The following is a 27140-nucleotide window of genomic DNA, read 5'->3' as shown; positions in this document are numbered from 1 at the left end:
GATAATCGATTAAAGTATCACAAATGATCCAGTCTTTTAATCTCGATTGTTGTTGAGGATTTGGCAATAATATTTTGCTAAAAAAAAAAGGCAGCAATTAATTTGCAAATAATTTCAATTAAATTCTTTTCTGTCCCAGGTGAGGGTTTACATTCCTTGCACCGAAGTCGAAGCCGAGGGGAGGGCCTCTCAACGACAGGCACACGATCTTCACCACGGGGCAAGTAAACGGATCACACAACAACACCGCTTCACCATAACTTCGTTTTACTAATAAGCCACTAAATATCCTAATTGCTACATGCCTATGATATGTGTAGCAGCAGTGTTTCAGTCCCTTAGACATTTAGGGCAGCTATGGATTATAACTAATTACTTATGAATATTACTTGAAAGAAAAAAAAAATTATTAGGTCATTAATGTGTATCACACAAAGCATGGGACGTTCTCTCAATTTTTTCGAACAGGACATGCTGTTCTAAAGCATAGTATCTACAATTAATTCGCATTTCAGTAGCGTAGCGAGAGCGAGAGTGAGAGAGAGAGAGGAGAGAGAGAGAGAGAGAGAGAAAGGAAGAGAGTTAAGCGCGAAAGAAGAGAGAGAAAGATAGAATGAAAGAGAATGAGAGAGAGGGAGAGATAGTTCGAATGAGAGAGAATGAGAAAAAGCGTCTGCGCGCAAGAATATCGATACGAATAAGAAGAATTATTTTCTTTCTTTTCGTATCGAGAGAGTTAGCGGATGATATTCAATCGAATATATAATATATATATATATTATCATATATAATTTGTAAGCATTCCACAAAACTTTTTATTTTAAACGACTGGGATGATGAGCCATTTACTTTTTACATAAGAGGAAGCATCCGTTTAGTTTCGCGTAATTAATTGTACATTTTTTAACGCTATCGAAGAAAGAGGGAAATATTGGAGTCACTTATTTCGACCATTTATCTTCTACCATTTGATGGCAATTCGAATCGACCGCCTCTTAGACGATAATATTCTTCTAAGCACTTAATTTGCGTTTAATTGAAAATAAAAGAAAAATATATCGAAATATCGGTACAGATATATGTATGCCACGTTACACATCCACGATCGGTTAAATAATAAAACAAAATAACAATTGGCAATTTTATAAAAAAATTGCTGATATAACATATACATAGAAATATACGGGGGGGAAAAAAAGACACTCTCCAAAATTACCAGGTGGTAATTTTGAATGTCGGAGAAGTAACCAATGGAAGAATAAATAAATAAATAAATAAATAAATACAGGATGGATATAAAGAATAATTTAAAAAAAGAAGAATTCTTTTCTCGAAACACGAATTTACCGCGTTGCGTAGATTATTTAAAGATTTTATATGTATACAATTGTTTCATATATATATTGTATTTTTTTAGCGCAATCTGTTAAGTTCCTTTTTATTGTAACATACAATTATTGTCCTCTGTCCAGCATTACGTTTGTTAACGCGAACATGACACGCGATTAATTTATATGAAAGCGCAAAATGTATGGAAGAAAATCGTGCCGTGTTGCACGATATCATAGAAATTAAATGGGGGAAAAAAAAAAGGAAAAAAGAAAAAAAAAAGGAAAGGAAAGGAAATTCACACTGACCCTCGTTTTTATTTATCACAAATTAACTCGCCGGGCCAGTTGTGTATTTTATTCGAGTGCAACACGATCACATTAGGATCGCAATATTAGGTTCGTAAGTTTTAGATAATAGAGATCGAATATTAAAGAAAATGGAAAAAATAATAATAATAATAATAACAATAATAATACGAGCTTGCTTCATTGTATTTTGAATTTGCATATAACCGTGTTGATTCGACGTTATTTCTTTCTTTCTCTGTTTTTTCCAATCGTGGTTTTTCCACGATTTATCACGATTTCGATTCTGCACTTTTCTCCTCTTGGGTTAAAATTTTTCACCGCGATATAACTCTAATAATATACATATATATATTTGATACGATTTCAAAACGTGATTTTTGCTCAGTACGACGATGACGATACTGATTTCTTGTTCGACGAAAAAAATAAATAAATAAATCTACGATATATTCGTTTAGATAAAAAAAAAAAAAAAAGAAGAAGAAGAAAAGGAAGAGGAGGAAGAAGGTAAAAAAAGGACTGTGCGAAAAAAAGGTAATAAGTGACGATTAATAAAGGTGTCGTGTATAAGAGAAAAATCAAATGGCGGTATCGCATATTTTTTTTAATTTACAAGATAGATTGTGCGGAGTGCAAAAAAAAAAGGATACGAAGAGAAGAGGAGAATATAGTATAAAGGAAGAAAAAATGGTTAAAGATGTGAATCGAAGAAATGAACGTTGAATGAAAGAAGCAATGAACGATTAAGATGATAACCGTGGAGGAATGAGAGAAAGGAAAATTCGCCCAAATTGTGAACAACAGCAACCAAATAATCACAACAACATGAACAACAACTTCTGTCCAATTAGAACAATACTAAATACTATATCAATAATGAACATATTACTGTATATGTAATATTTATTGAATATAAATAATAAAACTCGCCTACGACGCGACGTTTCCTGAAAACAGTGGTTGATTTATTAAGAGAGACTTGATTTCGTGTACTTGCGAGCGATTATAAGAGAGAGAGACAGAGAGAGAGAGAAAGAGAGAGAGAGAGAGAGAGAGAGAGAGAGAATATTACAAGTTATAAATTATAAAAGAAATAAAGACAAAATTTACACGAAAAGGAAACGCCGCGAACGAAGGTATCTCTGTCCATTTTTTGGTAATTCAAGATTATTAAAGATGAAAGAAAATTTAAGACTCATAAATGTCACAGTGATGCTACATGCCTGTCTGGCATACGGTTAACAAAATAATTTTCATTTTAGACGCGATGCATTATATTTTTTGTTTTTTTTCTTTTCTTTTTTTTTTTTTTTTTGTTTCTTTATTTATATTTTATCGATACAGTGAAACATGAAATTTTTGTTTAAACAACAATTGTAAAATCTCCGATTTTATTTATAAGTATCTTATAATTGTTTTATTGTAAAAGTTATAAATTGTACATACATATTTTCCTTCTTTTTTATGCCTTTTGTTTCTTTCTCATTACGTTTACAATAACACACAGTGGAGCATTTAGCATCGACGGAGCTTACACAGCCTATTCCATCCCACGATAAGACAATGTCCATTTTTATCGTTATAATTATCTAATATGATAATCGTTCACAATTACACTTTATACCCTAAACGGATTCTAGAATAATATTTTCGACCAATCGGTTTTACGAATGTCTCTGGAAGACTTCCGAGTTTAACATTATCCCCCCCCTTTTATCCGAGCAAGTGCTACAGCCACAAAATACAAAACACACAAGAAACACACGGTCTAAGTTCCAGAAGAAAAATTAATTAAAAACGATAAAAAAAAACAGGAGAAAAAAAGAAGAAGAAGAAGAAGAAGAAGAACAAGAAGAAGAAAGGAAGAGAGAAAACAAGAGGAAGACACAAAGTAAATAAAATAAAATAAAAAAACAAGTTGAAACAAAGGGTCGCACGGGTCCATTTTTTCGAGAGTATTAAAAAAAATAATAATAAAAATATAAAAAACGAACCGTAAAAAATAAAATGCTCTGTAATATCTAATCGATTCTCTTAACTATATGAAAGGCTGTGAAGACTTAATCTTTTGCCGTTTTACGCTGCTCCCTCGTTTTTCTATCCTCCGCACTGCTGCCGATGCATTACGACCGATTTAAGGTACCATTTTACGCATCCATCGCAAAAAAACCAGCCATTGTGGCTGTGATATCTCAGCAATGTTCGCTCTTGCATACGCTCCAAAAATATTTCTGATAATCATTATTTGGAAATTTCGTGAGAGAATGGTGAACGTGTGCGATGATTTAAAGAGCGTGGGCCATTTTTGTGAAACGTGAGTAGGAAAGGTATTTAAGTACTTGTGCAATCAAAATTATATTATTGATTAAGTTCTTTAAGTTAAGTTGTGACAAGGTTTGAGTATGCTGACTTGAAATATGTAAAAAAAAAAGAATTTTAAAAAATTTAATTCTCTGTAATGCAATTTGACTTGGAAATTATTAGATAAACTAAATGATAGAATTCTTGATAATTGAATATTTATAATTTATTAAAGATTTTATTGTAATCAAAATCTTTAAATTTTTTTACATACGATTGTTTATATAATAAAAAAATATATTGATTACAAGTACTTTAATACACGATTATCTTAAAGTAAGATTATTCGCGTTTACAAATTTCAAAGAATTGTACAACAACCATCCACTAAATAGTTGAAACGTTAAAGGATAACAGTAAAAAAAGAAATTGGAAATCTTTCAATTTTTTTCTTTTCCAAGAAAATTAGCACGAAACTGACAGCACAATAATTTTTTAGAAAAATCTTTACAGCGTATTGAAAAATATTGTGTAGTAACGTATGAAAAATTCACCTATTAAAATAATATTTATTTATCTTACAATATAAATTTCAAAATAATAATTTATATGTCTTACTTCAGAAATAATTGGGGAAAAAAAAATATTCCAAAATAAATATGAAAAAAATTATTAAGAATTTGGTTGAGTTGATTGAAAAACTCTATAAATTATTAATCAAATATAAATAAAAAAATGATTTCATCGGTAAAAATATAACAAAATATTTTTATTAATAATTTTATTATTAATGAAATGGATTGTTATAATTAAAATAACATAAACAAACAATTTTTTTTTAATTATGTTACTACTCAATAATTAATTACACAGAGACTTTCCTACTTATCTTAATTGCTATCCGCGAAGCCTGCATTTTCCAGTGTCGTCAATTAATAAACGCGAAGTGCGAACATGTTAATATTGAATTCGGAACTCTTCTAAACGCTTGACGGTGAGAGACTGTTCGAACGATCATCGCTGAATACATTAAAAGAAACGAATAAAAAACAAAAAAAAAATACAAAAAAAATAAGAACTCACGTATATATATATGTATAACGTAAGCGAATCGAGATTGGTGTTATATTTTAATGTAATGTGTAAAAAAAAAAGAGCAAATAACAAAAGATAAAAAAAGGTATGTGCGCAAAAAGAAAACCATCAGACACACACCGGTACTTAGACGTTTATCGACACAGTATTGTAAGAAAATTATAGATACGATGTGCACCAGCTTCACAGATAAATTCCTTCTACCCTTTATCCCTCCATTTTTCCTCATCATCATCATCCCCTTCGATTGTTGTTATACCAGCGATACCGAGGCCGACACTATACATTGCAATCGAATCAATCTATAGTTGGTGCGACCAAATAGAATTGTCGACCGTGTAATTTTCGTTCATTGTACCTTTTTGAATACTCGATCCATGGAACGACGTATTCCGTTCTTATTTGTTTGATAGAAAACAATTTCTACGATTTTATTTTTTAACTACGATATGTTTATTCATAATTTGTACGAGGATAATTCCTATTTAGATATTAGCGCTCCATGTAATGAGCGTTATTTATTACATCGAAAAGTTAAATATTCACTGAAATATCAAATACTAGTTCAAAAGTGCTCAAATATTGATATTTATTATTCTATGATACTTTAATACTGGTATTTAGTACTGAGAAATATTTAAATATTCGTACTCAATGATCTAACATATTAAATACCGGTATTTAATATTCAAGAGTACTTAAGAGAACTATTCAATGTTCATAATATCGCGAATAATGTATTTTCAAATATAACGATACTCGATATTGATCAAATATTGAGACTTGATATTCTTAAACCGTTCTAAAATCCGATTATACTACTCGGTTATTTAAATTTAAAAATTCACAATGTTATAAAAAGTATTTAAAAAGAGATTATTATTTTATATTCAATTGATTGAATTCGAATTGATCGCTGGCGGTCAAAAAATTCAAAAAGAAAAATTTTGGAATACGTTTACTCCAATCGATCGAGGATTCGCCTTGTAATAATATAGAACAACTTCTTCGGACGAATAAAACGAGAAAAGTTAATAAGAAAAAAAAAAATGATTGATACTAGATTGTAAGAATTTTGGGAATTCTCTGTAGATCCGTAGATCGCTGTGTCATTCGCTCCGGTACTAGGTAACCGGAAATAGGAAAGCCTATTTTTGCATTGCGTGATTAAAGGCAGAAAACGTGTTTAGAATCAATTCCCATTCAACTGATATCTATTCGGATGAAGTCTTATGTAAGACTGTGGGACGATACAAGGACGATTCGCGGGATGTTCTGCCATTTTGTGTTTCCATTACGATGTTCGCGTGATCAAATCATTTGAACATTTTCACTTTAATCGTGTTCCGTTATTTTTTTTTTTTTTTATTTCTACTTTCCTACTTTTGATGTAACGTCGTATATAGAAATGACAGAACAAAGTGAATATTAACTTTTTCAACGAATATCTCATGTACAATTGTAGAAATTTACTTGTATATTACGTAATATACAAGATTGATAAAATAGATAAAATAGAATCAAAAATAGATAGATGAATATAAATAATCTATTCAATGAATCTATTGTTGAGTATGGTTTATTTTATATATAATTTATTAATATTAATTTAAACTAATTTTACAATTAACATTTTTCTAGTAAATATGAATGCAACATTAACATGTTGATATATTATGTACTTTATCAGATTATTTTAATAGTTTAAAAATTTCCAATTTTTTTTATTAATTAAGATTTAAAAAATATTTAATTAACATCTGATTGAGAATTGAAATCAAAAACTAAGAAAAGAAAAGAATCAAAGTAATAATATTAACAGAATTTTGAATATATGCATGTATTTTAAATAATATCGAAAAAGTGTTATTCCACTAAATATTTATAAAACAACTTATCAGAAATATATGCATCTTAAACAAGTAATTAATAAAACAAGTAATTCTATTGTAAAATTTTCTCAAATAATAATTATACCTCGTAATAATTGATATTCAATGCAAAATAGCAAAGAACATCGAGCAATTGAACTTGAATCGTCTTGATATTGTAACGATATTGCTTCGATCGCGTTTGCAAGAGCACACTAATCAAAAGTCATTACTTTTATTTAAAATTAAAACACTCAAATCACTCGAATTTCAAAAACTTTTCAAATCAATTCCCATAAAAATTGAAAAGCTCAAAAAAAAAAAAACGCGTCACGAAAGAGACGCTCCATTACTATCAAATAAATCGATACATCCGAAATCGAATAGCGTACATATAAATCGATATGATGTATCGAATCAAACGTCAAAATCCTAACCTCGATTGCTCAATCAAAAATGAAAAGTATCGTGAATCATCTTCTGTATGATCGCGTATTTTTTACAATTGAAAGATCATAATTAAAGGGAATTGAAACGCGGAAAAGTTGTTGGAAAAATACACACGATGTATATATTTCAATAACGTGGACAAATTGATAAGGGTGTGATTGCAATCGTGATCGAAGCGGTGATCGAAACCGGGAATGTAAAAAAAAAAATAGAAGTAAGATAAATCAGAGGCGCTTAGGCGACTTTTATTTCGTGTTACGCATATAGTGAATAATTAACACGTCGACATCTCGGCGAAGATTCAAATTCCATTACTTTAGACGATAGTTAGCGATCAAATTAGCATCGTACCTTTTTCACGCGCGCTGGTGCTACTGTGCTCGTTGCACGGAGAATGCTTTTCAAGCATAGTGTGTTCGTTTCCCACACTTGCTCACTCGTGGACATTAAACAAAACAGGATCGACACGCGATAAAAATAAAACGAGAAAAAGGAAACAAGATCGCATTACATACGACGTACGTGCTTTTATGGAAGTTTTGTCGTCGCTCTATACAAACTCATTTTTATTATCATCGCAATCTTTTTCAACTGGAACGTAGGTAACAAAAATTATCGCAATCGAATGAATTTTTCACCTCATTTCTTTCAATATCTAGTTCCACATCTTATTAGCCTCACACGCTTGACGATTTTATTATTATACAGGCTTCGATCGAGCAAAGGTTTTTCTCTATTTTGCGGGCATATTTTTCAACGTTAACTTTTAACGAACATCTTTATTATACACATAACGATCACGTTACGTATTACACACGCACATACACATCCGATCGCAGGCGTACGCACTAGTGGCACGACGTGCTTAGCGGTGAAGAAAGATAAGTAAGAAAAGCAAAAAAAAAAAAAAAAAAATATGATACATTAAAAAAAAAATATAGGTAGGAGATATATTCCATGTAATTTCTTCGAAAGGAAAAAAAAAGCTAATCATTCTTTGTTTTCTTTAGTAGCGGACTTGTAGCGGAATCGCGCGGTATCCCCTATTTATTGTCAGAGACGGACTATATTGTACTACTTTTTTCCGATCTCGTAGGGCCATCTGAGGGCTGAAACGATAATTAAATTAATGGAATCACACCGGAACTGTGTCGTAAACCGAGAGATGACTTATTGTGTAATAGTATTATTTTGTAAGCAGTCAATAATATTAATAATTATCGGAAGTAAGCTACAAAATACCGTATCACCCCAAGGATAAAAAAAAAATTCATGTATTCTTTTCGTAAGCTCATCTCGTCTCGAGAGAGTACCTATACCTCTATTGTTAAATATTATACATACTGCGATACTTACATAGAAGCTAATACGAGTATGACTTAAACAATAAGGTGTGTACATTTTAATTTTTATGAATATAATAAAAGTATAATTTAATGTTCTGCCTCTGTGTACTGTTGTTAGACGTAAATATTTTCTATATTGAAGTATAAATGTTATCTTTATTTTTAATATTTAAGCCAGAATGATACAACATCATCTTCGATTTGACAATTCATCCTACCTCCTTTTAAATATATAATAATTTATATAAATAATATTTTTATATAAATTTAATATACTTTCAATCCTTCGAAATACAAGACAGATTTAATTAAAATGTTTCATTTTTTTTTTTTTTTTTTTTTGATAAGTATTCATCATACGTAGTGTATTTTGCATTCAATCATTGCTTTTCCCAAGGTTCATTATTATGTTTAATATAGAAGTTGAAATATCAACTAGAAAATTACACATGAGATTACGATACCAAAACATTTAATAATCATAAAATATTTTTAAAAACATGCCTAGAAATTCCTATGAACTTCCGCTACTTAATATGTAATAAAAAAAAAAGCATTCAAAAATACAAATTATTCCTATTTATTTTTTTAAACATTGAACGCAAAAGTATCTAAAAAAAAATCGATCAAAAATTTAAATATTAATTGAAAATAAACAAAATTAATTCCTTTTCCTAATACTCCTTGAATTATTTCGTATCTTTCTCGCTCCTCTTGAATATAAACATACATTTCAATCAACATTTTTCATCCATAATTCTTACATATAAAATTTCATTCGATTCCTTTAAATTATAACATTCATCCATTCAACCTATTTTGAGAAAAAGAGATCCAGCAATTTATTTAGACTCTCTCGAGGGACCAAAACAAAAATTATTCCGTCAGCTGATTATACCGCTACTTAGCATAAATATTAGCCGCAGACACGTCTAACTTCCGGCGATCGGATGGATCAGCCGCGGTGACAAACGAAAGTGTTCATCCTTAGTCGAAGAAAGAAAGAAAAATCGAAGGGAGATTCGCGTGGAGTGGGCTTGCCGGTGGCTCTGACCCGTCGCCGTTTACTTGCTCACGTGCTCGCATACACACGAGACGTCGAGCCGTATATATGGGCGTAAGGCACGCTTGCTCAATTTAAATATAATAGGATGACTCCTGTGGGAATGTCGGTGACACCGGGCCCCAGGATTCCAAGGTCCTTTTTGTCCCGTGCGACGAGAAGAAATCCTCGCGCTTCTCGTCTTTCTGCCGACGAGAAAATCACTAGACGCGACAAAGATCTGGCCTCTCCGGACGGAGAGCAAACAGTTAGCCGTAGCGCGATAGTGCACTCGAGGAAGAAAAATTTTTCTTTTTTTTTCTCTTTCTCTCGTTCTCTTCATCCTCGATAGACACGACGATGGGGCGACAAGATGTCTGCAATTAATAATCCCACTTGTACCTCGGTTGCCTCTCGACCGCTCGTTGTTTGCCCGCTCGTGAAGCATATGTACCGTGAATTCCCGTACAATCATCGTGCTTTACCTTGGCCGGTGTAAATAGTTGTCTACATAAATACAGGCTTCGCGAGAGTAGCTGGAGCACGTGCAAGCCTGATGGAGTTTATGGCAGAGTCCAAGACACAGGCGTTATTTCGTGGAAAACAATATTGCTTAATTGCGAGGGATATTAATTAGTGTTGTGGTAATCAGACTTGTAATTATTGGCTTGAGATTTTTGAGCACTACGTTTCTTAGGAGGAGAATATAGGAATATACGTTTGTTCGTTTGATTGGATTAGAAATGCCAATTATATAATAATTTATCTCATTGATAAAATGGAAAAATAAAATATATGCATAAAAAGAATAATTCAAAATGAAGTAAAGACAACATATTTTTGTCCAAACAAATTTAATATATTCATTGTAGAATTATATATATATATATATTTTTATTGTTTTAACAACGAAGGTTTCAAATATCTCGTCCTCTAAAAAGTTTATATTTTTTTGAATTATTCCTATATCCATAAGTTTAAAAATATTGCTATGACGAGTATTTCAATAATCTCAAGGATTCGTTGTCATTATAAAATCAAGTATTTTTTGGTAAATATAAAGACAGATATTAAAGATATTATTTGATTAATAATTTATCGTTCAGTCATAAGAATCCAAATTTATTCACGCATCAATTATTCCAATTTGCATGCATCGAGATGACCAGTTCTTACTATTATTATAGTAAACTTGTGACTAAGAGGGAGAATCGAAAATAATTTCTAAAACAAATAACACCAAAATTCTACTACTGCTAAAAAATAAAAATAATCATTTCAAATGCTACAATCTACAATCCTCCGCAACTCACCTAAGTTCAAGGCCGCAATCCTGCAAACCTCGCTAATAAAAGAATCCATCAACATGCTCTCGATTATAATATTCCCAAATCCCCCCGCCGAGGATCTCTGAAACGATCCCAACAACGAACACACACAACAGCATACGCCTGAAAAAATAAAAGTTGAAAATTCAGCCGAACTCGGGGAGGAGAAATCGGTCTGCTTCGGCCGGGACGAAAAAGGTGAACGATCGCGGTTCAAGAGTTTCGTTATCGGCTCGGTCAGGCTAGGGATCATCGATTTTTCGCCTGAATTCCAAGAAGCGCCCTAAAGCATTGACATTCAGCAGCCGAGGGGAACGTATCGCTCGGATGTAACGCATGCCTTCTTTTGCTTTCACGTCATGGCCATGTTCACGGTGTAAGAGCGAGTTCGCGTCTCTCTTATTCCTTCTTTTTTTTCCTTTTTTTTTTCTTTCTTTCTCCTTTTTATTTCTCCTCCAATCTCTCTCCTCCTCCTCTCTCTCTCTCTCTCAACTCACTCTCGCCACAAGCGTGGCCACGAATCGAGCGTGTGTATATACACATATCCATCGTGTCTCCGCGTGGCACGTTTCGAACGCGACACACTGGGATCAGTGAACTTGCCCATGGCCAGGCAATCCTCGTCCTCCGCTTCTTCCCTTCGCGAATGATGCACGGATTATATGGCCACAGCCCGTCGTTTAAACGCATCGAACAGGCCATTTCTCCGTGATACTAACTCCATTCGCGGCGGTGCCGATCGGGTATCGGTCGTAAAAAACGAAATACAAAGGGGAGAGGTTTACACCTTGCCGTCATACCGATTAAACGACGTGTCCATCGGGTGCACAGGATGCATAAATCAAGGGCGATGACTTGAATTGATGGTAAATGGATGATTCGGAACGATTCGGTTAATCGGTTTATGGGTGTTTGGCTACTTTGGATGGGGGAAGGTTATCTCGTACGAGGTGGGGACCAGGCTGGTGGATCTTATGGGTTAAAATGGTATACTGTGTGCAGGGGTAAGGAGGAAGATCGTAATTGTATAATCTGAAACTGTAAAATTTATTATTTGACGATTACGAAACGAATCGAATAATTTTTCGACGAAATTTTGACTTATTATAATTGAATAAATCGATAAATATGAATTCATACGATACAAATATGAATGTACAATAATTTTTAGATGGAAGAGTGACGAAGAAACACGAAGATTGTTGAAACGTTAAATTAAACGAAGGTAAGAATAGGAATTCTTGAGGAAATTCTTCCTGACCTCTGAATATTTTACTGAATGTTAAGCATAAAAGTAAATCTTGGATAACTTTCAACTTCGATCGGGAAAATTTTCCTGCCATGTGATAAATCGTAGATTCCACAAATAGTTTTCGTTAAAAGTAGAAACACCTGCGATCCTTTACAACCATTTAATTTTCTTGTCATAGAACGCGTGGTCAAAGAACAGCACATTGTCATGAAACGTTAATTTCCGTTTATGATCGTCAGATGAATAAGCTTATGAGTTGTGACGAATCATGAACACCTAATCTATATCAAAAACGTAATCCCTACACGATCCTACTTATACGAATATTTTTCCACAACGTTTGGATTCCAAAACGTTCTCCTAAATCATTTTCATTTATCAAACGAATAATAATAATAACGAATCACTTTCTTTCACTCGAAAAAAAAAGAAAATATTTCAACTGATACTTCAAACTCAATTTGCCACAAATTATTCAAGGGACGTGAACGAGGCTTTGATCAAATATCATTTGAATCCAAGCCGCCCCACGAAAGGAACAGCTCATCTTCAAAACCATAATGCATAATACAAGACGTATATGCTATTACCAAACAGAAATCATCGGCTACCAAACCTCTTCCCCGAATCTTCGTCGCGTTTCGACGTAACGACAGCGGGCCAGATGAAAGAAAAATGGCAACAAGCGTGCCGCATTCCGATATATCTCTCGCGCCCTCTACACCGAGGCGTGCCACGTTCGAATGCATTTATGCGGGAATGCGCGTTCGCTGTTCGTTTTCCACTTTTTTTTTTTTATTTTATTCTTTTTGGATGGACGAGCATCTATTCACCGGCCACGCGCGTGTCGAACATGAATCTTCTCGCGGTTGTTTTCCTCCGATGATCGTTATTCCGTTCGACACCGCGTTAAATACAAATCTCACCGCGAACTGGAATACACGAAACGAACGTGCTCAAAAGTGGCGTCGAGACCTCCTCTTTCGTTTGTTTTCCAACGTGCGTTCAGCATGATCGGCACACGTGTACCGCGCGGCCGATTCGGTAGTCGGATGTTTTTCGTTTTACGGAGGGATTATGTTAAATATTTAATGCGATTTTTGTTGTTATCGTGACTGTGGTTGCAATTTGCAAAATAAAGAAAATGAAGTGGGATTAAAGAAAGTCGAATTATTTTTGAAGAAGAATTTTTTAAGAAACTTGGTCATGAAATTTTTATGTGTAACTTCTTCCTTTTTTTCACTCTACGGATCTAAAAACATTACGTTTTATCCGAACAGATCAAGTTAATAATCTGTATACATATTTATGCAAGAGCAATTAAATTTTTATTCTTGATGAAAATTCTTTATGAGAAATTGTGACTTTTTTTAAAATAATGATTCGATTAGTTAACAATGATATTATCCATCATTATATGTTTTATGCAACGTTCGAACGCTAAAATGACAAAATACGTCTAATAAGAATCCTTCTAACGAAGTGGTAATGCTTCCTGAAACTCGAGATCTTTTTCAGAGATCGCCTCTTGATCAGATTAGATTGTCGATTTCGAATGAAATAACGACGCCTTGATATTTCAATCACGATAAAGACAAGGGAATAGGAAACTCAAGCTTCTGTGCTTCGCCTCTGTGTTACCTAGCGTTTGCATATAAAAAATTAGATATGCCATAGACGGTTTCTGAATGGAACGTTTTGAATTATTCAGCCGATTTCCCGGGCAGCAAGGTCGGTCGTGTTACTGGAATCCCTTCGTCCGCTTTTCGAAATGCCGCCAGCACGCTCAGAAACCTTCGTTTGCAACTGATGAACAGCTCCTCATAGATATCTATCTCCTCGATCTTCGATCTGTTTTCATCGCGAGTATCTTTTCGCGGTTTGAATAAATTAGAGACTTTAAAAGTAAATTCTTTTCATTTCATCGAAATTAAGCTGTGCACAAAATATCACAAATTATACGTATTATATTTCATAATGAAATATAAAACGCTAATGATTATACAGAAGAATCGATCGTTTTATATTTGAAACGAAAGAAACGATAGATAAAAATGCTTGAAAGCATAGATCCTTTTTATTTTACTCGTAATTATTCATCACTGTATCTTATTTTCCCTATTTTGAAATTTAAAATAAAATGTGTATCGGAGTGGCGAATGAACTTCTCTTCCATTTGTTTAATTATGCGTGATCGTGATCGTTGCATAAACATATCAATATGAACTGAAGCATAAAATTAGAAATTCTTCCAGATCGATGAAAAATTGCGTCAACGTCGATCTAAGAAAGAGCGATCTCTCTGCAATTGTTTTACACCTGATCGAATTGTAAACATCGATTCGAACGGAGAAAGAATACGAAACGAATTTAAACGATAAAATTGTATTCAACTTTGCGGAATTTTAACATATATTTACAGTAACTCATTCCGTTATATTGTATAATAATCGATGATTTAATCGAGCAACTACTTTGATCGTTATTCACTCCTTTTAATAGCAATCAAATGAAGTAAGAAATTACGAAACTTTGATGAATTTTGAGTAATTTCAATTCAGTGTGATCCACTGGAAGAATAATTTATAATTAAAGAACGAAAATTTTAATTAAATATAAGTTCTAAAAAAGTATTCTACGTTAACAACTTTACTAAAAAAGTAAATATAAATACTGCCTTTTATTAATCCTTTCGTCACGGTAACGGTAGGTGAACAGGTATTATTGACTACGACTATCTAGGCCGCTACTATTATGCATTCAATACAATAGAGTCTACCATAATGTATAGAAAAAAAAAAAAAAGAAAGAAAAAAAGCATAACACATGTCCATAAAATAAAAATCAGATATTCATTCATTAAATGTTTAACAACTCAATTTATCTTTTATCTTATCATCTTATTCTTTTAAATTTTTGATATCTAAGATCGAGCTATCAAATGAATACGTAACGTAAGAAAAAACAAATAACATAAAAATTTTTCTACAAAATTAATACATTTTATCGAGATAGAAACATTATTACGTATACCTATATTTTATTTTCATGACATCAAATATAAAATAGTTTAAATCTGACACATCAATGCCCGTTGACTAAAGTAGAACTACTATTTTATTAAACAAGGAATAACAAGTTTCTTTAGAAAAGAAAAAAAAATTAAAAATTCCCGATTCTTTTTTTTTTATTATTATCAGAACTTGCGAGAGACATTAGCACCTTGAGATCCAGAAGTAAGCAAATACCGATTAAAATTCAAGAGAGGAAAAACGAAGAAAAATACGAAAAGATCGCAGGATCATCGTTCTCTTCTAAAAATAACAATTTGCCTTCGCAGGGAACGACGTTTTCATTATCGCAACGATCGACCTCGAAAAATCGAGAGGCACGTATTACGCACGGAGGCCTGAGATTTTCGAAAATTTCGAATCTAATTGTCGGATCGATCAGACTTCAGGGTGAGGCGGTCGTTAATTCATCTGCACAGCACGCATAGTGAATCCTGAATGGGGCAGGTTACATTGAGAGCGCGCGCATGATCGAGGCGAGTCGAACGACTTCCTCTACCAGTTGTTCCATCCACTTCCGTCATCCCGTTCGCCTCGTAAATCCGTGAAGCGAGCGAACGCAGGCACGTGTCTGGGTGATCGCGTTTTATCGAATCGATCGATCTAGAACCATTTAAGTTTTTTAAACTTCTTCGTAGTTATTAATAATAAATGACGATAGACGAGGATTATGCGCTTGAGTACGTGATGATGTGAATCTTCTTATTGGGTATTTTGTATTGTGCATTCTAGATTTTAAACATTCTGGATATTTAAATTTTGATTTGTCAAAAATGTATTTATTATTTGGATAATTATGTAGAAATGTCAGATGTGTGTATTTGTAATAAATGATTTCTTTTTTTTTTAATAAAGGAAAGTTTTGGAAAATGAAATGTAAAAGATGAAAATTCTGTGAATCATATTTTAACCAGCGTGGATAAGTTGTATCCTGGAAGAATTTCGTTGAATTGCGGACAATTTTCCTCTACTTTACACCCACTTTTCTTATTATTGTATCTATCATTCGCCCCATTTCTCCACTTATCCATTGCTCTGCTTATTTACACATTTATTTCTCCCTTGTTTCCTGTCCATTTTTCTCATTTCCTATTCCTTTTAGAGACGAGTTAAGAGATATAGATGGAAGGAACAATGTCGTTATTGTTTGTACAACGTAGCAACTTGTTAATAATTTTGCATGCATTAGATTCTATTCCAGACAAGTAAAGTTTCTATTGCATAAATTATATTCATGAATAACTTCAAGATATTTAAGTCTTTCTTGCACAATGTGAAGAACAGTTTCCATTCCACTTTACATAATTCCTCTTTTTATTATCATAATTTCGAAATTGAAAATTAAAAATTATCATAAACTTTACGAACCGATAAATCAAGATTAATTGACACAACAATATTAGAGTTTATTTTATAAAAAAATCTGTACGGATTATGATAAAAAAAAATTAAAAAATATCTAAATTGGAAAATTATTTAATGAATGAATCATCTGTGATCGATCATATTTACCGGAAATAACATTTTCTGAAAGGAAAAAAAAAGAATAATATGTTATGAAAATAATGATAAGGAAAAATATTCGATACGAATCGATATTTTTCTATAATTTATAAAAATTGCTATTTGACGATCATAATTATCTTTGTTACGTAAGTATACACGTATTCATGACTGAAGAAGCACATATTAAATCTAATTTTCGTTAATTTTCGAAGAATACGAATTTTTTTTAAATATTCTAAAATTTATCGATAAAATTTATTATTTAAAAAGTAAGAAAATTTTAAACAAAATTATTAACAGTTAATTATAAACAGAATTACCTGTATCTAAAATTATCTAACGTAGTCACAACTTGCGCAACTTCTCTCATATATCTTGACGATGTATGTTAATACGATTAAAACCATCGATATCAGTTCTAAATAATCAAAAGTGCTAGCCTCAAACGATTAATCAGCATCGATAGGAATCGATGCAAGTCGTGATTTCAGACTGAATCATTGATCCTTACAATCGAGTTTCAAATTCCTGAACGATCCACGCATCCAGAGATTCGAGCAGTATCCCTGGATATCGTCACCGATTCCGTAAAAAAAATAAAGAATAAAATAAAATAAAATCTTCCACGAGTATAATAAAGAAAAAAAGGAGAAGAAAAAGAAGACAAAGGAAACGGAACGAAGAGGGAGGAAAAAAGGAACGAAACTTATTGGTATTGTGAGTCACTCGGTCTCAAGTTGTGAGAAGACGATGCTAAAAGGTGACGCATTTTCGACGATGCAACGAAGGCAAGGTGCATTCGTTATCGGAAAAAATTCGCCATTGTAGGCCAGTACAGATCTCTTGTCGGCCGGGTATGTCGGCCTTTGCGGATCATTCATCGCGATGCATTTCAATCGAACCTGGAAGAGAAAATGTATGTACGATGCATCCTGCAAACCTTGCGCATAATTACACGCGGCCGATCCTTGCATAGGAATTATTTATTAGCGGTCTGGGCGAAATGTCACGATAGGGAAGGACGGAGATCACGAGGAAACGTTTATTTTCACGAAGAAGTAGGACGAAAATCTTGTTCGAATTAGATAAATCTTACTCGAGTTTAAATAGTTTAATTTAAAGTAATGGATAAAAGTGGCGTCGAAAGTGATGTTTGTTGGAATATAATGAGAGAAATTTTTTATCTATCGTCAAGTTATGTTATCATCAAGTCATGTTAGCATCATCCAAATGTTACATTTTATTTTATATCGAATCAAATATCGAAAGCTTTTTAAATCTTATAACCTTTTTTTCGAACATATTTCCGAATTAGTTCTAATATAATATATCACAATTATTTCTAATTCTTTATTTTTCCAAGAGTTTCAAATATTTTTAAAGCAGATTCAAATCAACGAGCGATTTTTCGAGACAAACAATTCATATCGTTCCTCCTCATCTTTTATAATTTCAACCAAACAATACCACAGATTGAAAACTAAATTCATGTAACTCGTGTAGTTATTAGTTAATTGACATCAAAAAGGATTACATGGAAACGTAACTCTAGAGGCAACAACTCCATTTTTTTATCGTAACGCGGAAGGAAAACGTGGAAATTATCCAATCTCGAAACCAGCTAATTGATTTTCCCTTGTCAACGAGTCAATGGAAATTTTCCATCGAGTTATATGACGTAAGATCCAAGAAGAAGAATAGAAATCGAATTGACATCGTTGACTGAAGGAATTTCCATGGAGTAAAATGAATTCTCTGTCACAAACCAATTATTTAATTGTAACAAATTTCCTGCAATCCTGGCTCTAGACTAGATTTCTCGTTACGATAAGCCGTTGTACATGTGTGTAATTCTCTTAGATGCCAATGGGATGTAAAAAAAAAAAAAAAAAAAAAAAAGATTAAATAAGATATAAAAACACAAAAGTTAGAAGAATAGAAGATGCTCAATATTTAAAAAAACAAAAATATGAAAATCAAGTTAATAATTTTACTACTAATATCAAATTAAAAATTTCTTCTCATTTTCCTCATCATTTTACTCTTTTCTGATTGCAAGAACGTAATTCTTATTGTAACTTTTTCTTCCTATTTTGACGTACACGCGTTCCTTTCCACCCGAAAAAAATTTTCCTCTTCTGAAAAAAGAAAAATCGTGATCTCTGTGAAACAATTGAGACTGCACGTGCCTGTGGTTTTTAACCGCGATTGAATTTTGTCGAAAGGAAAGGGAAATCGAAGGCATGTGAACTTCCTTTCGTGAGTCGCTCGCGAAACCGGAAGAATCGATGCCATAATCGTTGATGGATGAATCAGCGATTCATCCATTGCTCCCCTCGTTCTTTTTTTTTTCATCGTGCAACAAGTAAAGTATGAAGTTGGATTATGCATCGAAGGTGAATTTGTAATGATATTCATAGACTATTCGATTGAGTGAAATTTATTGCAGGAATTAGTTAGAGTTATGGGTTTTCTTGGAAGAATACGAGATTTTTCGCGAATCGTGATTAATAAAAATATCTAATGACGAAGTAGCGATAATATGATTGAATAAACGAAGAAATATGTAAGTTAGAAGGATGCTGAATGTATGGAGAATAGAGATTAATTATTATAATTGAGGAAAGGAAATATAATGGACGCTTGATTGTTGTATATTTAAATTAATGACGTTTTTTTTATTATTATTATTCTAATTGGCGAGATATAATATGAGTAATAAATTTTTGCAATATTTGCTTTTTTTTATGTTTCCTAATAAAACTGGTAATAAACTGGTGTTATCATTTTTATATCGTCAATGACTACGTTCATATTAGTCACTATATCGAGAGATTGCAGAAATTAATATACAATCATTGATTAAAATAAACTTTGAAAAAAACTTATTAAACAAAAACTAATCAAATATAATCTCCTATTATTTCTTTTATCATTAAGCCACTAAATTTACAAGAAGTAGATTATTTGTGAAAATTATTTATCATTTATCCGATAATCGATAAATAAACGAGATATTACAAAAAAAGTATGAGATAATAATTTCTTCGAAAAAGATAAACGATAAATATGCATCGTAATAAAAAAAAATTATTAAGAATCCACAATTGCGGTTACTCAATGATTCACAAAAGCAATATAATCACAAAGACGCCGATACATTGCGGCGTAACTAGTGAAACTGGATAATTATATGAAAGACATCCTTCTTCCCACAAAGAAGGATGTTGATTCATTATAACTGGACAGACAGATTGCAGACGTTTCTTATAACTAATGAATCGGATTATTTGACTTCCAGAATATACAAAATGTAAGGTATAAGAGAGAAAGTAAGGATGAAAGTAACACGAGACGAAAGAAACATTGGAAATAATTAAAAATCTACTATACTTATTATCCAATATAAGTCGCGACAATATAAACATAATAAATATAACAAATAGAAAAAAAATAATATTCTAAAGCAACTACAAATAAGTACTCTTTCTTTCTCTAATTTAAGCTCTTTCGAAAGTAACATTAATCATTATTTAACACCATTAAACGTCTCACTAAATCAAGATTTTATAAGAATCACAAGAGAGGAGAATATATTTCATTTGCTCTATTCCATCCTAATGAAATCACTATTGCACCATTTTTCATCGTACAAAAGACATTCTGTCGACTTTTTCGAGTCGTTGTCACGAGAGAAGAGGTGAAAAGGAACGATGAACTCGAGAGGGAGGAATGAGTCGACAGGATCGATAGACGATATTAGAATTAGAGGGTGGCAACGAAATGAAAAGAGGATTGATCAGATGGTTTCTTTAGGCGCGGCCAGGTGATGCGTTTCGTGGATCCCAGCACGATCGAATTGTTCCTTTTTCTTGCAAAATTCTTCGTATCGGCCAAGGAAGGGTCTTGCTCGTACCGTCACTTTATAACGAATACGCTCCTTTCGAGGAATGTTGTTGCCTGGGAGGCGGATGACTCCATAGGGGATAAATCTTTTCTAACTTTGCTCGTGGTGCAGGTTCTTCGACCGTCTAAAGTAGATAAAGTGTCTGGTGGCTGTGTAGTGTCACTGTCCACTGAGATTATTAAATCAAGCAGGGAGAATTTTAAGGTTTAATTGATAGAGGTGAATGAGGATTTTTTCTCTTCTTCCTTTTTTAATTTTTAATTTCTTTCATGTATACAGAATGGAATTAGAATATACGGAAGAGGATATTACTTAAAATTGTACATAAATAATGGATAAAGCATCCGTGATCATTCATTTGAAACTATTAAATTTAGATAGAAAGATAAAATAATTGAATTTGTAAAGACAAATAGAGATAGAATTTGATTCTTCTTTTTTTAATCTTGGAATGTGTTTGGAATTAGAAATTTTAGAAATTGTAAAAGATAATAATATAATTGTATAATATTATTGAGAATAATATAAAATTGAAATGTAAATAATGAAATAATGAATTAAAATTTAGGAACAACGTTTCGAATCAATTCACAAAATTAAAATTTATTGTTGAAATAAATAAATTAAAAAAGAAAAGAAAAATTACTTTGACAAAAATAATACTATAAATTATTCTTCATAAAAAGAAAATTGAAAGATTAATATAATATTTAAAAAAAAATAGAAAATTCGTGCCACTATGATGATTCACCCTTAATAACAAATTGCAAAATTGGTCTGCATACGATAATCAAATATTTTTTAGAATCTCACAATCACAATTAATTTATCGCAAACGAACCATAAATTTGTAATTATTTCCATTTTATCTTATCCACGCGTGACTTCTTCGAAAATTCATCGACGCGAGCAGAACAAATAAAGAAAGGTGGAAATAATAAGATGATTTCACGAGAAACGTATTTAAATCATCTATCTGACTGGCTGAGAAATGCAAAAATCGCAAATGAGAAACGCCTCGACACGTGCTGGTGCATCGGTAACGTGATAAAATCCCCATAATAAATTCCTTCGAGAAATTGACCGTTTCTTTGGAAGCAAATCGATTTCTTGTGAATCAAAATAAATCGTAGAACGAAACAAAGGATCTTATTATCCAAACCTAAATCATAAAATGAATTTTAAATACGTCTATGAACCTTCGATAAATCAATATCCTTTTATTAATTAATTTTTATCCCTTGGATGATTTTTAATTTGAATAAATTTATCTGGATTTGATTTAATTATTTTTCTTGTACGTGCTAACATACAATTGTGTTTAAAGATTTTGATAAAACGAATGGCACAGTGTTAAGATGATTTTGAAAGGAATCGATTCTTTAACGAAACAAACGAATCAATTTCTCTTATTCTCTTACGATACATCAAAAAATATAAAAAATTCATTAAATACAATCATCATTATCGCAAATTTTTAACTTTCTTGCAATATTTTCCTTTATCCATCGTCTACTTTTCATATTCCTCGTTCCGTCATAATCTCGTCCTGAAAATTTCCCTTCCTCCATCATCGCACAATGTAAATAATAAAATTCGCGGAATCGAAACACCATTTGAAATTCTTACAATTTCGTTCCTCGAGATATTTCTCTTAAACTCGTTCACGTGTCGAAAACGTAAACAAAACACGCGCGAAACATGCACGAAACACGTGGAAGTTATTGAAATTATATCGAAACGATTATTATTATCCGATTCATGCTTTATCGTTCCGCGCAAATTTTCCAAGAACCCATTTTCATGTATCCGATTTTTCGAAACAGAAAACCAGGTCGCGATCGAGTAGCTCCATTGACGATGAATGAAAGTCTTTCCATTCGAGTTGGACGTGAGCCAAATGTGAATCGACGAAAACGAAAGAAGGTATTTTGAATGAAAATAGGAGAGGGATCGCAGATTGGAGAGAGAGAGAGAGAGAGAGAGAGAGAGAGAGAGAGAGAGAGAGAGAGAAAGGGGGGGCAGTGTTGTGGTCTGTTCGACGTTTTATTTCAACCGAAAGGGGTAAAGACGTGCGCCTCTTTTTTTCCTGACCCTACAGTTGACCCGACGATAGCATCGTCGAATGCATTTGCATTAATTCGGCCCTAAAACCTATTTAAATGCAGCCGAATCGAGGTTGTATCGAGCAACTTCAAGAAAGAAACGAATTAACGAATTAAATCGATTTCTAAGAATGGAATATAATTATTTTGTAAATGTATAATATAATTTTAATATGATGTTTTGACAGATTTGTGATTATAGTTTGAGGATTTTTTGTTTTGTTGAAGTAATTTTAAATGCGTTATCTTGAGTGTTGTTCGAAAGTTGAATCGATTTGGAAATTTATGTATCAAATTTCTTGTGGGATATAGTTTTCCAATTTAAAAATATTAGTCCAAATTTGTTATAATAATGTAAAAATAAAATTTTACATTATTTTACATCGAAAAAATTATTCTCCATTAATTCTCTAACAATTCGATATATTTCCGCGATTTCATTATTTACTTTGTTTCATTTAATTAAAATTTTTTAATTGAAAAGAGACTTGATAATTTGTGTAACAGACTTATCTCATTTTCTTCTAAAATATTTTTTCGAATTTCCAGAAAAAAAGGAAGAATCGAATACTTTTTAATATATAACAAATTGTTCCATGAAATAATCTCTATGAAAAAAAAAAAAGACAGCACGTGTTGCAAACACACTGATAAGGCAAAAATGTATGTATTAATCAATTTCGTGCTAATAACAACGATTTACCGGCTAGTCAATCGACAATAATTCGGAATTTTATCACGCGTAATTAAATATATAATATACACACAGAAATTTTTGAATCTATATATCCAAATACAAAATATTTAGAAAATTTTTACTAATAATATAAACTTTATCTAATCAAAGATTAGAAAAAAAATATCATTAAATTAACAATTATCATAATGTTCTAGAAATGAGTCACTAAGAATGAGTAAAACAAAGTAACTAACAGAATAAATTTCTTTCCATTAATTTGCACACAATCAATCGATGATAGTTATTGCAACTATTTAAATCATGCACTTATGAATATTAATTATTTCTATTATCACCTTCAACAAAATTATAATTAATAAGTTTCTTACTTAAAAAAAAAAAAAGAATTTAAATTTATATTTTGCAAAAAATTATCTCTTATCATCAATTTATACATTTTGAATGATATTTTATTGCTATAATTTATATTTAAAAATAATTTAAATTTATTACATTAATTTTGCAAAAAGTAAACATTATTCTCTGTATTTTAATTTGCACCTTCTTGCTTCATTTTTTACAAAATCTCACTTAAAAACTTTTAACAATTATCTAAAACATATCTTTACACACATAGATATCTACACATAGATATCTACACGCGTTTGTACTTCATCTCTATTCCTTACGTCTCTTTCGACTTGTACTCTCTTCTTTTAGAACAAATTAATATGAAATCAATGTGTATGACTGTATTTCTAATCATCAATTTTCTATTGATTTATACATTTTGAAGGATTATTGTTACGAGTCATTCGAAATATTCGAATTAAATCGAATTTATAAAGCGATTATTCTTAAGGCTGAAGTTGATTTGCATTCGGAATTGCGTTCGACAAACTCGATTGAGGATCGAGAATGGGCTAAGAAGAAATTTTCGAGAATGGAAAAAAGGGTCGAAAAGCTGGATGATTCACAGATTCTCCTGTATAATTTCCTCGATCGGACCTATACCAATGAAATTCGTCGATACCCATTGTTCTGATCTTCGTATAATGAAATTCGATTGCTCTTTGTTCCAATCTTGGATGATTATAATGCAGTCTTCGAAATACAAGGTTTTTAAACGATTGATCAACCAAAGGATCAATGTTTTCTTTCTTCCATTGTGCGGTTGTCGATGAGTGTAAAAGTTCAAAAATGATTTGTCAGGAAGGATTCAAGGATGATCAAGAGTAATCGAATTACATTTATATTATGAACAAAAATCTATATGATTTTTACAAGTAAAAAATAAAAGGAAATATTACGTTTTGAATAATAATATGATCGATCATTTAATTTAATTTTATATTTCTATCTCATATTCCTACCATCCTTTCTGATATTTTTACAATTTTAACGTATCAGACAGGGGTTAATTAATGCACTGCGTATATTTTTCCAATTTAGAAAAGAATTTTTCAACATTTCATTACAAATAGACCTCATTATCCAAGTAAAAGCATAGGAATCGGTAACGAAATCAAGTAAAGGAGATCGTGTTGTTTAAAAAACAAGTTTTCACTCACCAGGAGATCACTGTTTTGCGTGAATATTACGCGACAAAGCAAAACCACTGTCCATCGTGTCCATTCAATTGAATATTACAACAACTCCATGTTTCACAAGGTTTGCATAAATTATATCATCTCGATTTCGATCCATTGGAAGAAACGTGAAAGCAGGATGAGAGAGAAGGGGGGAAACGAGAAAAGAGGCAAAATTCAGGAAACTTTATTATAAACTAGAATAGGAAAAGAAATCAAGTTTGTTACAAGTGAGGGTTACCTTAAATCATATTGTTTGCCTCGAAAATTATTTTCAGAAACGTTTCGGATAACTTGGCATCGTCGAATCATTTATTCATGAGTACCGTGTGCGTAATGCACATTTGTATCATTGCTAGCGGAAGAAACAACGTAATTTTTTAAAGAAAACTAGTATAGGAGTGTAACGATATTCTTTAAATTGATGAACCGTTTAATAAGTTTTTGAATATTTCATTGAGATTGATTTATGAAAATATAATTATAGTGAGATAATTTGGAAATTGAAAGAGAAGAAAAGCTAACGAAGAAACATTGAATGTTCGAATAAAATAGAAATTCTTGCAAGAGAAATTGTAAAAAATTAAAAATTATTAAAAAATTAATGATCGCGTCACAGTGTTATTGCAGTGTTATGCGAAAAAGAAAAAAAGAATATCTAGCGATTGCAAGTGGAAAATCGTTTTTCTTTCTTAACAAAAGAAAAGGGACAATGGTGTGCCTTGCGCTATTATGGAATACGGAAATGCATATCGTATTCTGCGACCGATCAAGATAAAAATCATGATAAACTGCAACTCGCACAAAGACAAAAGTGTTTTAAACGATCGGCGTATTTTTATTCCAATAAAATTTTGATTATTCCTATCAGAGATTAAAATTTTCTTAATAACATTTAAATTATTGATGAAATTATTCAGCCACAAGATTTATTATACGCAAGATGATGATTCTCTTTTTTGACAATCACCAATGAATCAGACAGTTCCGCGTATACTTTTTATTTTAAAAGCATTTCCGCTCACAAAAATGGAACCACTTGGCTGGCTTTCAAGATGTTTCTATTCACATCTACGAATAATAAACGATATTTTAATTAGTAATATTAATTAGTGCTCCGTCCAATAACTTATCCGCTACGAATTGATTTGTTCTAAACTAGTTGTCAATTTCTAACAATAATTAAATTATAATTCTGTTTAAATTTCTATCTGAAAAAAGTAAATGAATTTTAATAAATTTCAAGACGAAAGATTAATGAAAATTAAAATAAAAGGAAACCTTTTATTCGATAAATCTTAATAAAGACAAAACAAAAATAAATTTACTACTATTTTTAATTAATCTAAAGAAATAATCACATATCATAAGCAAAAATTCATAAACGAATTTTAAAAAATGTATTTACCAAATCTCGAAACACTATATAACAGTATATTCTACTACCGAAATTCAACTATCGTTATTCGAATCACAATCAACTACCACACCATGAACAATAGACACTTGACAAACGCAAAAAGAAAAAAAAGAAAAAACCAATACCCTCCCTCCAAAACCGCAATCACGCTTTGCACGCATCCAAAGATCCCGCATCGGATCCCTGACCCAACTCAAACTCGTCATCGCCGCGATTCCCAATCGCAAGGATATTTCCTAGCCACTCCTCTATTCCTACGAACACCGTAGTCGGATCACGCTTACCCATTACACACATGTCCCGAACGATGTCACAACATCTCTTCCATTTCCCTTCCCTATCTACTCTCCTCATCCCACCCCGGCTACTCCTCGACAGTACATCCATCCGATATAAAAAAAAAAGAAAAAGAAAAACACTTAATCACGCTCAATCTAACCCTAAACCCTATATCCCTTTATCTATCCCCCTCGTCGAACGCGATTCCATACCGTTGTCCAACAGATATCAAAAAAAAAAAAAAAACTCGGGAGGAAAC

The 27140-nt window shown here is 31.9% G+C and overlaps 1 protein-coding gene and 1 long non-coding RNA gene across 12 annotated transcripts in view; one reads left to right on the top strand and one right to left on the bottom strand.

Moving 5' to 3' along the window:
• Positions 1 to 8799, top strand: part of LOC107993301 (kinesin-like protein KIF13B) — a 125456-nt gene extending 116657 nt beyond the window's left edge. For 10 of the 11 annotated variants that reach the window (XM_062080797.1, XM_028664575.2, XM_062080796.1 and 7 more), the window contains one exon: positions 140 to 8799. In XM_062080797.1, coding sequence (XP_061936781.1) covers positions 140 to 228 — 89 coding nt within the window. In that variant the 3' untranslated portion in view covers positions 229 to 8799. The remainder of the gene's footprint in view (positions 1 to 139) is intronic. The other variant, XR_009831548.1, reaches the window with a different exon arrangement.
• On the bottom strand, positions 1148 to 27140 carry LOC133666832 (uncharacterized). The gene is made up of 2 exons (XR_009831552.1): positions 11059 to 27140; positions 1148 to 10969 (listed from the first exon to the last, which is right to left on the bottom strand). It is a non-coding gene; the product is annotated as an uncharacterized LOC133666832 (long non-coding RNA).

The sequence above is a fragment of the Apis cerana genome, linkage group LG10 (genome assembly GCF_029169275.1).
Source record: "Apis cerana isolate GH-2021 linkage group LG10, AcerK_1.0, whole genome shotgun sequence".
NCBI classification, from domain to species: domain Eukaryota; kingdom Metazoa; phylum Arthropoda; class Insecta; order Hymenoptera; family Apidae; genus Apis; species Apis cerana.
Note: the sequence above shows the minus strand (reverse complement) of the source record. Positions and strands in the feature narration are given on the sequence as shown.